The following is a 17,717-nucleotide window of genomic DNA, read 5'->3' as shown; positions in this document are numbered from 1 at the left end:
CTCCTTGACATCTGAAGGTGTCCAGATAACACAACCTTTTCAAATATAGATTAAATAGAAAAAAAGGAGTTCCACAAAGCATTCTTCCAAGGGTCTCAGTGAAGCTCACATGCCCTTCCCTCCTTGCAGGTGCCAGGACCCGGATGCAACGACTGGGGGTGCCGTCCACTGATTGCAAACGTTTGGAGTTACAGTGGATGGGTGCAGGGATGGATGCAGCTGCCAGGCTTGCTTTGATTCCTGAGAATTAGAACCACGTTCTTAGAATGCTGAGGAGAAACCTATGGGAGCCCAGGTGCCCGGTCATGTTTGATGGTGGAATCTCACCCATTTCTTTACTGTGAAAGAAAACCTCTAATTTTGCCACATTGTTTATGGGTGTGTTTTGATTCAAAGTTATGGTTTCCAACGAATACATTAGTCAAGCAACTTTCAACAAAGGAGAGAGAAAGAGGATTTGAGAGGATAGCAGAGAAAATATATAGGCAGTTCCTGATTATAATAGGGTACCCATTTCTATCGTCTGAAGTTGTAAAAGGTGAAGGTAACAGAAAAAGCAATTGAAATTAAAATCTATTTCATAAAGTACAGTAGAAACCATGTAAAAACATAAAAAAGACTACAAATCTTCTAATGTATCAGTAGAGAAATTTAAAATAAAAGAAAAATGGTTAACATAGGATGCCCATGTAGCTGAATTACTTGGGGTAAATGGAAATAGCATGTTTCCATATGAAAATACAGGGTAAAGTTTAGAATTTTACAATCACAGGGAGATAGAATAGGAATGCAGGCAAGGGGCTGGATTGTGAAACATATTTTTAACAGTGTAATTTTTATGTTCATGTTTATTTCTTCCTAATGTTTTATCTTGAATAGTTACACAGTTATAGAAAAATTGGAATGGCATAATACACCATTGTGCCATAGGACATTGATACTCCCTTCGCCCGAACTTACTAAATGCACACATACATTGTATCATCTGCACACGTGTATTTTTAAGCGAATATAAACTAGTTTTATAATAAATCATTATTCTGATAGAAAACAACTTAATTATTATATTTTACAGTTTGAAATAAGTTTGAAGTTGCTCTCAATTTGACCTGAAGTGTTGTAGCAAAACTCCATTTGGATAGTCCTAATGATATAAAGATATATAATAATGAGTAAAGGTTGTGTTAAAGTTTACTTGTCTAGCATGACAAATACAAATTTTTACAAATGGATGGTATAATTTTATTTTGAAAGAATGATTTAGCTGATTACAGAAAAAAATGTCATAACATTATTTTACTATTTACTTTTATCTTGCAATTCAATTCTTGAATATCCTTTGTTAAATTTTACCTAGACAGTTACAACAAACAAAATTTTACTCTTCTGTAATTTAGCTTTCTTTCAACTTAAATTAAATTGAATAAGTATAAAATAAGTAAGTGCTTATTATTGTTTTTTTCTAAGAAAAACATGGGTACTATAAACTATAAAATAAGTTGCAATATTCACACTGTATGTGGGTGAGGAGTTTGCTTTAGTTTTGGTTCCTCTTTTCCTTTAGGCAGATTATTTTACTTTCCCTTGGTTGAATGTTTTTATTGGGAATGAGCTCTCTGAAAAGGCAATGAAAGTGTAAAGTAAATTCTGCACTTTTTAAGCTAAAATCAATAATTTGATATTGGTCAACATGTTAGTATGGTATTAACATGTATAACTTAGATAAATTAGTTAAAATTTAATACTAAAGAGGGAAGATAAAGGTTGTGGAATTTCTACTATTACAGAGTGTGTGTGTAAATAAATGCTTATAATTGTTTAATTTCAGCCCTAGAAATTGTACATCCACATGCAAGCAAGTGTGTATCCAGATCCTCTGGCTGTGAAGTTCTCCTGTATCAAATGGATTCTCTGACCCGAAGACCTAAATGTGTGTCCCCTAAAATATTGGTCCATGAGACCTAACAGGCGGTAAGGATTCAACGAAACAGGAAGAGTGATGAAATTTAGGACATTTTTGACTGTTTTAAATGATTACTTATCAATCCACTGGGTTAAAGAGGAAGGATATGCATTTCTTCTTTATCAATAGAGCCTTAATAAGAAACACCTTCCTGTGCATAATTTTTAATGTAATTTTATTTCATATTACTATACTAAAGAAATGATAATATTTTAACTATCTTAAAAAATTCAAGATTTATCAGAGATTATTTTTGCTTGATTAACTAATTAACTTTTTCTCCATATAGCGAATCCCAGAAGTAAACATTTGATAAAAGAACAGAGCTTCAGATGAGGTGCATTTCATTTTAAACGCAGGCAAAGGGGTAAGGTATATAATTAAGAAAGCTGTTCTCTGGATAGTATCCATGAGAGAGCTAATCTTGGCGAAATTTAATATTTAATGCCTCAAGACATTAATTTTCTTGTAATAGTATCTTTTAAAATTTCATAAATTTACTACAACAATTTCTTAAACTGAATATATAAAGATGTAGAAAACTGAAATTGTGCTTCTGTAGAGCCTTGATCTTTGTGAACTGACAGGGTCGATGTTTTTTGTTTCACACTTTCTAATTCACTCACTGAACACCCACTGATTGAATAATTATATCCAAGTACATTGTTGTTAGTATAACCATTTTCTTTCCTAAATTTCATGACTTTAATATGAAAATTTTTTTTCATTTTTTTTTTCTTTTTATTTTTCTCGGAAGCAAGGTACAGATCTTGGCTATGTGAAGGAAGAGTAAAATCATCCCACAATAACATCAGAGATTCTTATTAAATATTGCATGGGGAAGAGGGATGGGAGTGTGGTCAGAGTGAGTCAAGGAGAGACAGAGATGCAGGCTTCCAATTATAAAATAAATTAGCCATGGGATGAGAGTAAAGTATATGAAATATAATAAATGGTATTGTGGAATACTTGTATATTATCTACAAATAGTATCTACATTTTTCATGGTGGAAAAAAAAGTATATAGCAAAGGTATAGCAAAGGTTAGCATTGTCAGATCACTATGTTGTATACTGAAAACAATATAAAGTGTACACTAACTATATTTTAACTAAGTAAGGCTAAGAAGCAGTAGCCCTCAGGTAGCTATTCATGATTTTATTAGTTTTATGTAATATATAAGAAATAGTAAAATTTTTTAAAAGATAGACATCCAGAATAATTTCTGCAGTTTTCAAAAGACAGACAGACAGGCTGGCAGAAAGGCTGTGAGAAGGGAAGATACCAAGAAAGAATAGAAAGGAAAAGAAAAGAAGGAAGGATATAAAGAAATTCTGCATTACAAAAAACATGATTGATAATAATTTGATACATCTGTATGAATAAATATTTCCAGATAATTTGTATCATTTATATTATACATTTAATCTTACCAAATATATTGTTAATAATTTCCAGTAGATAAAATAAGTATGGAGGTTGAACCACTGAAAATGTTTATATTTTATTTTATAATCATCTTACTGTTTCTCTATCATGCACATGTGGTATTTAAAAAATACAGTTTTCAAAGTGACAGAAGCATATATAGAAGTAATGATTCTTAGACCTTCAGTTAAAATTATTGTAAGTACAAATGCAATTCAAAAATTAAATTGTCTTACTAAGAACAAGGGCTTCAATCATTTAAAATTTTGTACCTTCATATACCCTTGAATAATTACACGTATGATGACATTTGTTTTAAGGACAATGGGATTTGAATATCATGTGAATATATTTGTTCCTAGTTTCACTCACATTTAGACACTACTGACCTAGTTTTATTTGATTTCTTAATTTAATTTTTTAAAGAAATATTGTTGAGATTCAATATTATGTTGGTTTCACAGGAACACCCAAGTGACCCAAAAATTGTACCCATGACCAAATGTTCACCACGGTGAGCACAGCTCCTGTGTCCCCACGGAATTATATGACAGTATTGTGAACTCTACTGCCTGTGCCATGCCTCCATCTCTCTGATTAAATTATCTTAATATTAAAAGTTTGTACGTCTCGTCCTACACATATTTACATCTGCATCGCCAGTGGTAAGCAGCAGTCTGTTCTCTGTGTTTACGAGTCTATTTGTTTTCTTAGTTTACGTTTTATAAGATAATTAAAATTTTTAAAAAATACAGTCATTCTGGACATGTTAAAATTCATACTTCAATGAATAGGATTCTAATTTATAAAAGCATTGCCATATTTATTCTCACCAATACATTTGTGTAAGCTGGAGACACACTATTCATTATTTTCCACACAAAAATTTTTGGTAATTTTTCTTTTTTATATGTCTGCTCTTTGCTACCAGCTATTAAAATATATACCAGTATTTATTTATTATTGTTTGTGGCCTTTTTGTGGTACATATAAGTGAAATCAGGGGGTAGGAGGAGGACTGAAAAAGGTGAAGGGGATACAAAGTTACAAACCTCAAATTATAAAATGAATTATCTATAGGAATGGAAGTGCAACATAGAAAATATGACCAATAATATAGTAATATTGGGGCAACAGGGGGATCTACATTTACTCCGGCAAGCACCTTGCATTTGTGTAATTATTGACTCACTTTGTTATACATCTAATATGAACATAATATTGTATAAAAAGTATATTGCAAAAAATATATATACCTTGGAAAATACATAGCTTCTGCCTTAGAGGTGCTTAGAATTGAGATAGTGCATAAAATTATACACACTGAGATACTACAAAGCAAAATAAGTAAATGACCAAGTAGGTGTGAAGAAAACACAGGTAACTCTCACTGAATTGTGAAATCCCAAACACTTGGGAAAGGTCCACAACGATTTTTACTGAGAAGGTGAATTGTTAAATGTCTCCTCAGGGTCTCAGAGGGCTTCCTTAGTGAGAGGATCTGAAGATGAATATTGAAAGAAACAGCATGAAATCAGAAGATGATTTTAACAACAGTTGTAATAATTGGAATCTTTAATTAAATAAGGCTAACATATTCATCACCAACCACACACAGTGTTTTTCAAATTTCTAATAAATAGTTCCCTTGTTTTTTTCTCTAACCTGTGCTTGTTGGCTTCCTTCCTTCCAGAGAGACCCCTGTGGAGAGAGGGGGTGGACGGCTACAATCTCACCCCCGTGACTCACTTTATCCTCATGGGGCTCTCTGACCTCCCCGAGGTTCGCTATCCTCTGTTTGTGGTCTTTGCCATCACCTACCAGGTCATCTTGGTGGGAAACGGGGCCATTCTCTTGGCCATCGGTACAGAGAAGAAGCTGCGCACACCCATGTATTATTTCTGGCCAATCTGTCCCTCTTAGACATATTCTGCCCATCAGCTACCGTCCCCAAGATGCTGGACAACCTCTTGACTGGGAATAACAGCATTTCCCTTCTGGGCTCTGCTTTGCAGCTTTATTTCCTGGTGGCCCTGACGGGGACTGAAGTCTTCCTTCTCGCTATCATGGCTTATGACCGGTACGTGGCCATCTGCTTCCCCCTCTGTTACACCTTCATCATGACAAAGGGTCACTGTGCACAGCTAGCATCTGGGACCTGGGCAACAGGATTTCTCAATTCCCTCCTCCACACTGTGTCCACCTTCCGACTGTCCTTCTGCAAGTCCAATCGGGTTAACCAGTACTACTGTGACATCCCCCCAGTGGTGGCCCTCTCCTGCTCATCCACGTACATGGCAGAAATGCTCGTTTTCATTGTAGGAAGTATCTTGGCAATCAGTGCCTTCCTAACTACCATCATCTCTTACATTTACATCATATCTACCATCCTAAAGATCCAGTCAGTGGAAGGGAAGCAGAAAGCCTTCTCCACATGTGTAGGTTATAAACTACTAACTAACTTGCGCACACATATTAACATAATAGGCATATGGTGACATAAACTAAGCAAATCTATAATTACCAGCCATCTCCAGTGAAGCCAAGAAAACCAGTTAGGCACCCTAGGCATTTGTGAAAATTTGTCTATAATATGATGGATATTGTCCAACTCTACTTGAACTGTCTGAGAGAAATCAGACAAATTAAAGCAACCCATTTCTGGGATCTGTTCACATCCCATATGTTCTTTTAACCGTAGATAGTCTATAGTCATAAGATTTTGGAGCGCTACAACTTGCACCCCTCCCAACTCCTGGTTGAGTTACAACAGTACAGATCCACTCAAATTCGTTGTCTCACTGTATGCACATGCCAGCCTAGACATCTCCCTCCTCATTCCAGTGGCAAGTCCAGGAAATGGTGGGATGGACGCAGCCACAACCGCAGCATCGCCCGGATCCCTGTGGAGGCTTTTTGATGATCATCCCCCAGCACAAGTCCCCCAGAGAGTGCTGATGCCGGAAGCTCCTCCTCATATCATATCTTAGTTCATTTTCTGGGTAACCAAGCTAGGCCTTGATCTTCTGCATAGAAACAAACAGACCCTTTGCCCACACTTTGACATGCCCTCTATACCACTGTGTAGAACTCATTGGAGGTCAGCACACAGGAACTGCTTTTTTTAGTTTTTTTTATTTTTTTTAATTTTATTAAGAGAAAGGAATATTATTAGAAAAGAGTGCCTCCATGGCCGATCATCAGACACCCTTTAAGTGATCAAAATTAAGGATATATAAGCATGCTTTAATCGTTGATTTACAGTTAGTTTTATCCTATCAGGGAGTAAACCCCCTTTTCTTTCTTTCTTTTTTTTTCTTATCTTTAATCTGCACTTACATGAAAAATATTATGTTTACTAGACTCTCCACTATACCAGGTCCCCTGTCTAAACCCCTTTACAGTCACTATCCATCAGCATAGCAAAATGTTGAAGAATCACTACTTGTGTTCTCTGTGTTGTACAGCCCTCCCCGTTCTCCCACCTCCCCCTATGCATGCTAATCTTAATACCCCCCTTATTAATCCTCCACCCTTATCCCTCCCTACTCACCCATCCTTGCCAGGCCCTTTCCCATTGCTTCCTGCTGGTCCATTCTTGGGTTCTGTGATTCCACTGCTGTTTTGTTTCTTCAGTTTTTCCTTTGTTCTTATACTCCACAGATGAGTGAAATCATTTGGTATTTCTCTTTCTCCACTTGGCTTATTTCACTGAGCAGGATACCCTCCAGCTCCATCCATGTTGCTGCAAATGGTAGGATTTTCCCTCTTCTTATGGCTGAGTAGTATTCCATTGTGTATATGTACCACAGCTTCTTTATCCATTCATCTACTGATGGACATTTAGGTTGCTTCCAATTTTTGGCTATTGTAAATAGTGCTGCGATAAACATAGGGGTGCATCTGTCTCTCTCAAACTTGATTGCTGTGTTCTTAGGGTAAATTCCTAAGAGTGGAATTCCTGGGTCAAATGGTAGGACTCTTTTGAGCATTTTGATGAACCTCCATACTGCTTTTCACAATGGTTGAACTAATTTAGATTCTCACCAGCAGTGTAGGAGGGTTCCCCTTTCTCCACAGCCTCGTCAACATTTGTTGTTGCTTGTGTTTTGGATGGCAGCCATCCTTACTGGTGTGAGGTGATACCTCATTGTAGTTTTAATTTGCATTTCTCTGATAATTTGCGATGTGGAGCATCTTTTCATGTGTCTCTTGGCCATCTGTATTTTTTTTCTAGAGAACTGTCTGTTCAGTTCCTCTGCCAATTTTTTAATTGGGTTATTTGGTTTTTGTTTGTTGAGGAGTCTGAGCTCTTTATATATTACGGACATCAAGCCTGTATCGGATCAGTCATTTTCAAATATATTCTCCCATACTGTAGGGTTCCTTTTTGTTCTATTGATGGTGTCAGTGTCTTTCACTGTACAGAAGCTTTTCAGCTTAATGTAGTCCCACTTGCTCATTTTTGCTGTTGTTTTCCTTGCCCGGGGGGATATGTTCAAGAAGAGGTCACTAATGTTTATGTCTAAGAGGTTTTTGCCTATGTTTTTTTCCAAGAGTTTAATGGTTTCATGACTTACATTCAGGTCTTTGATCCATTTTGAGTTTACCTTTGTATATGGGGTGAGACAATGGTCCAGTTTCATTCTCCTACATGTAGCTGTCCAGTTTGCCAGCACTGTCTGTTGAAGAGACTGTCATTTTGCCATTGTATGTCCATGGCTCCTTTATCAAATATTAATTGACCATATATGTTTGGATTAATTTCTGGAGCCTCTAATCTGTTCCACTGGTCTGTGGCTCTGTTCTTGTGCCAGTACCAAATTGTCTTGATTACTATGGCTTTGTAGTAGAGCTTGAAGTTGGGGAATGAGATCCCCCCTACTTTATTCTTCTTTTTCAGGATTGCTTTGGCTATTCGGCGTCTTTGGTGTTTCCATATGAATTTTTGAATTATTTTTTCTAGTTCATTGAACAATGTTGCTGGTAATTTGATAGGGATTGTATCACATCTGTATATTGCTTTAGGCAGGATGGCCATTTTGACAATATTAATTCTTCCTAGCCAAGAGCATGGGATGAGTTTCCATTTGTTAGTGTCCCCTCCAATTTCTCTTAAGAGGTACTTGTAGTTTTCAGGGTATAGGTCTTTCACTTCTTTGGTTATGTTTATTCCTAGGTATTTTATTCTTTTTGATGCAATTGTGAATGGAATTGTTTTCCAGATTTCTCTTTCTGTTGGTTCATTGTTAGTGTATAGGAATGCTACAGATTTCTGTGTGTTAATTTTGTATCCTGCAACTTTGCTGTATTCCAATATCAGTTCCAATAGTTTTGGAGTGGAGTCTTTAGGGTTTTTCATGTACAGTATCATATCATCTGCAAATAGTGACAGTTTAACTTCTTTACCAATCTGGAATCCTTGTATTTCTTTGTTTTGTCTGATTGCCGTGACTAGGACCTCCAGTACTATGATAAATAACAGTGGGGAGAATGGGCATCCCTGTCTGGTTCCCGATCTCAGAGGAAATGCTTTCAGCTTCTCACTGTTCAGTATAATGCTGTTTGTGGGTTTATCATATATGGCCTTTATTATGTTGAGGTACATGCCCTCTATTCCCATTTTGCTGAGAGTTTTTATCATGAATGGATGTTGAATTTTGTCAAATGCTTTTTCAGCATCTATGGAGATGATCATGTGGTTTTTGTCTTTCTTTTTGTTGATGTGGTGGATGATGTTGACGGATTTTCGAATGTTGTATCATCCTTGCATCCCTGGGATGAACCCCACCTGGTCATGGTGTATGATCCTTTTGATATACTGTTGAATTCTGTTTGCTAATATTTTATTGAGTATTTTTGCATCTACATTCATCAGGGATATTGGTCTGTAATTTTCTTTTTTGGTGGGTTCTTTGCCTGGTTTTGGTATTAGGGTGATGTTGGCTTCATAGAATGAGTTTGGGAGCATACCCTCCTCTTCTATTTTTTTGGAACACTTTAAGGAGAATGGGTATTATGTCTTCTCTGTGTGTCTGATAAAATTCCGAGGTTATTCCGTCCGGTCCTGGGCTTTTGTTGTTGGGTAGTTTTTTGATTACCGTTTCAATTTCTTTGCTCGTAATTGGTTTGTTTAACTTTTGTGTTTCTTCCTTAGTCAGTCTTGGGAGGTTGTATTTTTCTAGGAAGTTGTGCATTTCTTCTAGGTTTTCCAGCTTGTTGGCATATAGGTTTTCTTAGTAGTCTTTAATAATTCTTTGTATTTCTGTGGAGTCTGTCATGATTATTCCGTTCTCATTTATGATGCTGTTGATATTATTAAGTTTGTTTAGAGGCTTATCTATTTTGTTTATTTTCTCAAAGAACCAGCTCGTGGTTTTATTGATTTTTGCTATTGTTTTATTCTTCTCAATTTTGTTTATTTCTTCTCTGGTCTTTATTATGTCCCTCCTTCTGCTGACTTTAGGCAACATTTGTTCTTCTTTTTCCAGTTTTGATACTTGTGATTTTAGACTATTCATTTGGGATTGTTCCTCCTTCTTCAGATGTGCCTGGATCACTATATACTTTCCTCTTAAGACTGCTTTTGCTGCATCCCGCAGAAGTTGGGGCTTTGTGTTGATGTTGTCATTTGTTTCTATATATTCCTTGATCTCTATTTTGATTTGTTCATTGAAACATTGATTATTTAGAAGCATGTTGTTAAGCCTCCATATGTTTGTGAGCCTTTTTTGTTTTCTTTGTAGAATTTATTTCTAGTTTTATACCTTTGTGGTCTGAAAAATTGGTTGGTAGAATTTCAATATTTTGGAATTTACTGAGGCTCTTTTTGTGAGCTAGTATGTGGTCTATTCTGGAGAATGTTCCATGTGCACTTGAGAAGAATGCATATCCTGTTGCTTTTGGATGTAGAGTTCTATAGATGTCTATTAGGTCCATCTGTTCTAGTGTGTTGTTCAGTGCCTGTGTGTCTTTACTTATTTTCTGCCTGGTGGATCTATCCTTTGTGGTGAGTGGTGTGTTGAAGTCTCCTAAAATGAATGCATTGCAGTCTATTTCCCTCTTTAGTTCTGTTAGTATTTGTTTCACAAATGCTGGTGCTCCTGTGTTGGGTGCATATATATTTAGAATGGTTATATCCTCTTGTTGGACTGAGCCCTTTATCATTATGTAGTGTCCTTCTTTATCTCTTGTTACTTTCTTTGTTTTGAAGTCTATTTTGTCTGATATTAGTACTGCAACCCCTGCTTTCTTCTCACTGTTGTTTGCCTGAAATATCTTTTTCCATCCCTTGACTTTTAGTCTGTGCACGTCTTTGGGTTTGAGGTGAGTTTCTTATAAGCAGCATATAGATGGGTCTTGCTTTTTTATCCATTCTAGTACTCTGTGTCTTTTGATTGGTGCATTATGTCCATTTACATTTAGGGTGACTATTGAGAGATATGTACTTATTGCCATTGCAGGCTTTAGATTCGTGTTTACCAAAGGTTCAAGGTTAGCTTCTTTAGTATCTTACTGCCTAACTTAGCTCGCTTATTGAGCTGTTATATGCACTGTCTGGAGATTCTTTTCTTCTCTCCCTTCTTATTCCTCCTTCTCCATTCTTCATATGTTGCATGTTTTTTTCTGTGCTCCTTTTAGGAGTGCTCCCATCTAGAGCAGTCCCTGTATGATGCCCTGTAGAGGTGGTTTGTGGGAAGCAAATTCCCTCAGCTTTTGCTTGTCTGGGAATTGTTTAATCCTGCCATCATATTTAAATGATAGTCGTGCTGGATACAGTATCCTTGATTCAAGGCCCTGCTGTTTCTTTTCATTAAATATATCATGCCATTCTCTTCTTATTTGTAGGGTTTCTGTCAAGAAGTCTGATGTTAGCCTGATGGGTTTTCCTTTATAGGTGACCTTTTTCTTTCTAGCTGCCTTTAAAACTCTTTCCTTGTCCTTGATCTTTGCCATTATAATTATTATGTGTCTTGGTGTTGTCCTCCTTGGATCCTTTCTGTTGGGGGTTCTGTGTATTTCCGTGGTCTATTCGATTATTTCCTCCCCCAATTTGCAGAAGTTTTCATCAATTATTTCTTCAAAGAGACTTTCTATCCCTTTTCCTCTTTCTTCTTCTTCTGGTACCCCTATAATACAAATATTATTCCTTTTGGATTGGTCACATAGTTCTCTTAGTTTTGTTTCATTCCTGGAGATCCTTTTATCTCTATGTCAGTTTCTATACGTTCCTCTTCTCTGGTTTCTATTCCTTCAATGGCCTCTTGCATCTTATCCATTCTGCTTATAAATCCTTCCAGGGTTTGTTTCACTTCCGTGCTTTCCTTCCTGACATCTGTGATCTCCCTCCGGACTTCCTCCCATTTCTCTAGCATTTTTCTCTTCATCTCATCCCATTGCTCTTGCATTTTTCTCTGCATCTCTGTCAACATGTTCATGATTTTTATTTTGAATTCTTTTTCAGGAAGACTGGTTAGGTCTTTCTCCTCAGGTGTTGTCTCTTTGATCTTTGTCTCCCTGTAGTTTTGCCTTTTCATGGTAATAGAGATAGCTTGCAGAGCTGGTACGAGTGAGAGCTGGGAGAGCTTTCCTTCTTGTTGGTTTGTGGCCTTCCTCTCCTGGGAAAATAGCGACCTCTAGTGGCTTATGCTTGGCAGCTGTGTGCAGACGGGGCTTCAGTTACCTGCCCCGTTGGTTTGGAGTTTATCTCAGCAGTTGCTGTGGGCGTGGCCTCGCTGGGGCTGTTCTTCCAAAATGGTGGAGCCATGTTGGAGGGGGAGCCACCTGGAGGCTGTTTATCTCTGTGAGGGTCCTCTGTGCTCCCTGTTTTCCCAGGAGGTTAGATTGCCCAGAGATCCCCAGATTCCCTGCCTCTGGGCTAAGTGTCCTGTCCTGCCCCTTTAAGACTTCCAAAAAGCACTCTCCAAACCAAAACAACAACAGCAACAATGAAAGAGAAAAAATAAATAAAAAATAAAGTGAAAAACACATGATTATCTTTGTCCTCAGGTGCCAGACTCAGGCCCCCGCTCACCGGTCTTGCTGCCCTGTTTCCTTAATATTGTGGTCCCTGTTTCTTTAAGGCTTCCAAAAAGCACTCGCCAAAAAAAAAGGGGGGAAAAACACGCAATTTTCTTTGTCCTCAGGCGCCGGTCTCAGGCACCCACTCACTGGTCTTGCTGCCCTGTTTCCTTAGTATTGGGGGTCCCTGTCCCTTTAAGTCTTCCAAAAAGCACTCGCCAAAAAAAAAGGGAAAAACACGTGATTTTCTTTGTCCTCAGGCGTCGGTCTCAGGCACCCGCTCACTGGTCTTGCTGCCCTGTTTCCCTGTTATTGGGGTCCCTGTCCCTTTAAGGCTTACAAAAAGCAATCGCCAAAAAAAAAAAAAAAAACTGCTCCCATTTCTTTGTTCTCCCACGTCAGCCTCAGGCACCCGCTCACTGGTCCTGCCGCCCTGTTTCCCCAGTATCCAGGACCCCATGCATGCACTGTGTCTGCGCTCTGGCCCAGAATCCTGGGGCTGGGTGTTCAGCAGTCCTGGGCTCTCTCTCCCTCCCTGCTGACTCCTCTCCACATGCCAGGGGCCGGGGAGAGGGGTGCTCATGTCCTGCCAGGCTGGGGTTTGTATCTTACCCCCTTCGCGTGGCGCTGGGTTCTCGCAGGTGTGGATGTGGTCTGGATGTTGTCCTGTGTCCTATGGTCTCTATTTTAGGAAGAGTTGTCTTTGTTATATTTTCATAAATATATTTGGTGTTGGGAGGAGATTTCTGCTGCTCTACTCATGCCGCCTTCTTGGCTCCTGTCTCTGAGATTTGTGCATTTTATTGTATGTACATCAATAAATTGGCAGGAACAATAAAAAATACCCAAGATTCAATCAAAAACCGTTGAACCCATAAACTAAGTAAACTCACAGAAATCAAATCTACAGATGAGTGTCCAATGCATTTTGATACATTAATAATTAGCTATCTATAAAGGAAATGAGATTCTCATTTACATTTGCATCTCAAACTTATTTTGAATAAGTTGAACCAAGGAAGTGTATGATCATTACTGAAAACTGTAAAACTTTGTAAAGTATAATACTGATGAAAGAAATTTAAAATATACAAATACATGTAAAATATCCAATGATAATATATTCAAGTAATTCATATTGTTAAAATGTAAATACTACCCAAGGCTAACTATAGATCCTATGCAATTCCTACCAGAATTCCAATGTCACTTTTCCCAGAAATAGAAGCAAAAACTCTGCTCATTGTATGTAATGAAATAGAACCTTAAATTCCAGAATACTGAGAGAAGATCAAAGAGAACATAACTCTTCTTCAACTCAAACTATATCACAAAACTACATTATTATGGTACCAGTTTATGAAAATGTATAACAACAGTCACATAGGCCAATGGAAAGGATCAACATTCCAGATATGAGCATACCTGGATGGACAGCTAATATCTGATAAAACAGCCAAGAAACACGGTGGAGAAAGGATAGTGTCATAACTAGGGGTGATAGATATGTTAGCTCACCTTTTGATGGCAGATATTTCACAGCATGTATGTATATCAAGCTATAATTTTGTATACCTAAGCCTTATACAATGTTACACCAACTATACCTCAGTGACAGGAGGGAAAATAATGCCATTATAAATTATGTGTTTCCATTTATCCACAAAAATTCCTGTATCTAAATGTTCCATTCTCCATCCATTGTAAATTCAAATTACATATTATTCCCAGGAATTTGTTAATTAGTAGCACTTTAATTTGTTTCCAGAGTGCTGGCAGAAATGATGTGGTATGTGTAAAGGATTGCCCTGATGAAGACTTTCTCTCTCAAAAAAATAACTTCTACTGTTGATAGCATTTTATCCTTTCAATTTTATTGTTTATGGGAACAGTATCATATGGAGTGAAAGACAGAGTAAGAAAGAAGCAAGAAAATGCTGAGCAGTAGGAGGTGGAGACGGTAGGAGCAAGTCCAAGGAATGGAGGGAGGAGGGGAAATATGTACCAGCAGGAGAAGAAACAGAAATTTTCACAGTTCTATACTAAATATTTCAACATCAAAGCTGATGCTCTTGGTGATTTTAATGTCTTTCCCTATTAGAATATGGACATGACAAACACCTGTGCTGTTTCTTAACATGAATTCTCTTGGTAACTTAAAAATAAGATAACTTTCTCCCATCAGAATTTTTTATGAATCATTATGTATCCTAGGACTTAACAGAGATAAAACTATGACCACAAAAATATGAACTGAAAAAATTATGTACTAATCATCTTAAAAGCAATAACAAAGGAAATTTTTTAATGAAAACTAAGTAAATTGCATTTAACACTGGAATTTGGAAGAGTAATGGATGTGGACATTCAAATCAGCCAATGCAGCATTCAGGTCATCTCACTTGGGCATAAATGGAGCGGGATGTACAGTCCTACTTGCATTTAGGATGTAGACACTCAACGTCATCCAAAAAAAAAAAAAACAGTGAAGACTTCAGATTCAAAAACAAAATATAAATAGGTAAAAGAATGGGTCTCCAGTTAAGAGACAAAACAGCAAAACAGCAAAGTAACATAGAGAGCTTTATATTGTGAGTGACATTCTTACTGGCAACTCATGATGTATTTCACGTGCCTAAACTGTGACAACTGCTGTCTGTCTTGTCCCCAAACTAAGGTTACTATTCAAAATATAAACCGAAGTATAAAAAGCATATACACTCAAAAGTGCAGGAGTGTATATGTGCGCACGCGCGTGCGCGCACACACACACACACACACACACACACACACACATCAGGGAAGCCGAAAGACAGATTACTCCCATGTAAACACCACTTGATTTTCTTAGTTCCCACTCTCTGCACCTGACTAATTAAAACTCCAGTTTCCTAAATTCCAGATCAGGGTCTCCAGTAGTATTGTTATTTCTCAGTTAAAAATAGCTTTAGATTTCCACAAGTTGGAAAAATTCTATTTAAAGTGGGGAAAATATAGTGGATTACTGATAAATTTTATATTTTGTTCACTTTTGTATTTACAAACTGGATTATCTGAGATTTTACCTAACAAATATGGATCAAAAAGTGAGAAAATTTCTTCTTAACTATCTAAACTCAATCTCACTGGCGATTCCTGGGCAACACCTACAAGTCTCTCAGTTGCTTCACCCAGGGAGCAATGTACTCATTATTAGTCCTATTTGTCGTTGGGAGAAGTATTTTCCTAGGGGCACTGAATCCCCAGTTTGTGCAAACAATGCGACAAGCGTGTTCACAGGATTAGAGGCAACTCTCTGAATGCTACCCACTGGGATTATAGTAAGAGGTCATCATGTTGAAGCAGAATGGGGAACATACGTGCATGTGGGCAAGGGGTCAACAGCTTCAAATTCAGCATCGACCATCATTGTATGTCAGGAATTGCAGATTAAAACCACAATGACAAACCATTACATTTCTACCCAAAATGTCAAATTTAATGACATTTTTGATATGTGATAAATGGTGTGACGGATCTGAAGCAAACTGAACTTTCATATGTCAGTGGTAAGAAATATATTGATAACCAACAACTTTGAATATATGCTTCTCATAAATCAACAATTCCACCCTTGTACTTACCCAACTGAAATACCTGCATGTGGGTAACAAACACATTCCCAAGGATGTTGAGAAACAACGTCACTTGTAAAGGGGAGATGGTAATTATTTTCAATGTTCATCAACATCAGAATGGAGAAATGCACTTTGGCACATTCATACAGGGAAATAACAAACAACAATTAAAATGATAGACATAGACCTAATGAAACAACTTGTATTTGGATTAAAAAGTTTTTATTAGGAACACCTCAATGTGTTTATGCACTTTTCTTTACTTGAATGGTGTTTTATTATTAAAAACGTTGAAGAAATAAAACCATCCTCTACACAGTTCATACAAAAGGATAGATCAAATGACTAAATTTAGTGTCAACTCACTTTGTCAAAGTCATTTACCTCATATTGGAGCTCCAACCTTAACTGTTGAGCATTCAGTGCCCAAAGTTGACTTTCTGGATACCATATATGATATCTTCACTAAGTTCTACTATCAGGTATGCAAATGTCCAAAGCAAACATGGGTATTTTCTGGATTCCATCCATACACTGCAAATTTCCATGATATTAAGGGTCAATTATTGCAGGCAATAGGATAGAGCATATAACCAAATGGGGTTCCCAGGCAGGAAACGTCCATGGTACCACAGTGTTGTCATGCAACACCTGGCGATTGCACTTCATGGTTTAATAAATGTCTCAAAAAGCTGAGAGCAGGTATCAGACTGTTCATCTATCCAGGGCATTCTTCAGATTACATTAGATGAAGGGACAGTAGGAGCAGCCAATGGAATCTTGTAGCACAGCTCAGGTCTTTTCCACTTCAACTGTACCACCTCACAACAGTTGCCATATTGACAGAGTTACAAGTGTGCAAGCACATTCCAGGTTTCTCTTGGAAAAATGCAGCCTTAAGTAAGTAACTATGGAGTGAATGGAGGAGATATTTGATTATTCTGGAAATTAAACAGTAGCAGGGAAATTTTCAGATGTACACCAGAAATTGAACTAACAATGAGAGAGCAGTAAGTTTTGAAATAAGAATGATGATAAAATACAAGAGTTTGAATTTGTCCCATTGGTTTAAAATGGTTGCAAATATAAAAACATAGAAAAAAAACACATAAATAGAGATAATTCAAATGGCTTATCTATTGGTCAAATTCTACGTTCTACTTTAAATTGAAAAATATTGATTCTAGTTTATCTGTGAAAAAAATGAGTATATGTTGTTATGTTAGGAAATATTCCCTTTAGTTTTGCTATATATTGAGATGTATTTGATGTCTGATACATTGATTTCATATGTACAACACAGTGATTTAACACACACACACATATATATATACATATATATTCTTAAATATTCACCACACTATTTAGTTACCTCTCTACATACAAATAAATTAGAACATTATTGACTTTATTTCCCATGCTTTATTTCCATTTTTGTGACTAATTTATTTTTTAACAGGAACGTTGTACTCCTTTATTCTCTTCACCAATTCTCCAGCCTCTATCCCACTGACCGTGACGCCCACACTAACACTGCTGTCCTTCTCCTTTATGTACTGAAAGGCAGATGCTCCCATATGTCATGTGCTCCACTTTGAAATACTGACCTTACTGTGTATTTTGTGGTGTTAGAATCCACAGTCCTGTGATGGAAGTTTAAAATAGTGATTCCGGACTGTAACCCTGAG

At 37.1% G+C, this 17,717-nt stretch overlaps 1 protein-coding gene across 1 annotated transcript; it reads left to right on the top strand.

Moving 5' to 3' along the window:
• The first annotated feature begins 5,149 nt into the window (after window positions 1-5,149).
• Window positions 5,150-17,589, top strand: LOC140846004 (olfactory receptor 5V1-like). The gene is made up of 3 exons (XM_073221435.1): window positions 5,150-5,255; window positions 5,315-5,833; window positions 17,489-17,589. Exons 1-3 carry the CDS (start codon window positions 5,150-5,152, stop codon window positions 17,587-17,589), a joined length of 726 nt encoding a protein of 241 aa, XP_073077536.1.
• Window positions 17,590-17,717: the final 128 nt, after the last annotated feature.

This window comes from Manis javanica, chromosome 14 (genome assembly GCF_040802235.1).
Source record: "Manis javanica isolate MJ-LG chromosome 14, MJ_LKY, whole genome shotgun sequence".
Taxonomy (NCBI): Eukaryota; Metazoa; Chordata; class Mammalia; order Pholidota; family Manidae; genus Manis; species Manis javanica.
Note: the sequence above shows the minus strand (reverse complement) of the source record. Positions and strands in the feature narration are given on the sequence as shown.

Bases quoted from the DNA above. Each gene is read 5' to 3' on its own strand.
- LOC140846004 (XM_073221435.1), top strand. From the start codon at position 5,150: ATGGGGCTCTCTGACCTCCCCGAGGTTCGCTATCCTCTGTTTGTGGTC. The intron at 5,256-5,314 runs GTACAGAGAAGA...TGTCCCTCTTAG, and splicing joins GGCCATTCTCTTGGCCATCG to ACATATTCTGCCCATCAGCT. The intron at 5,834-17,488 runs GTTATAAACTAC...ATTTTTTAACAG, and splicing joins AGCCTTCTCCACATGTGTAG to GAACGTTGTACTCCTTTATT.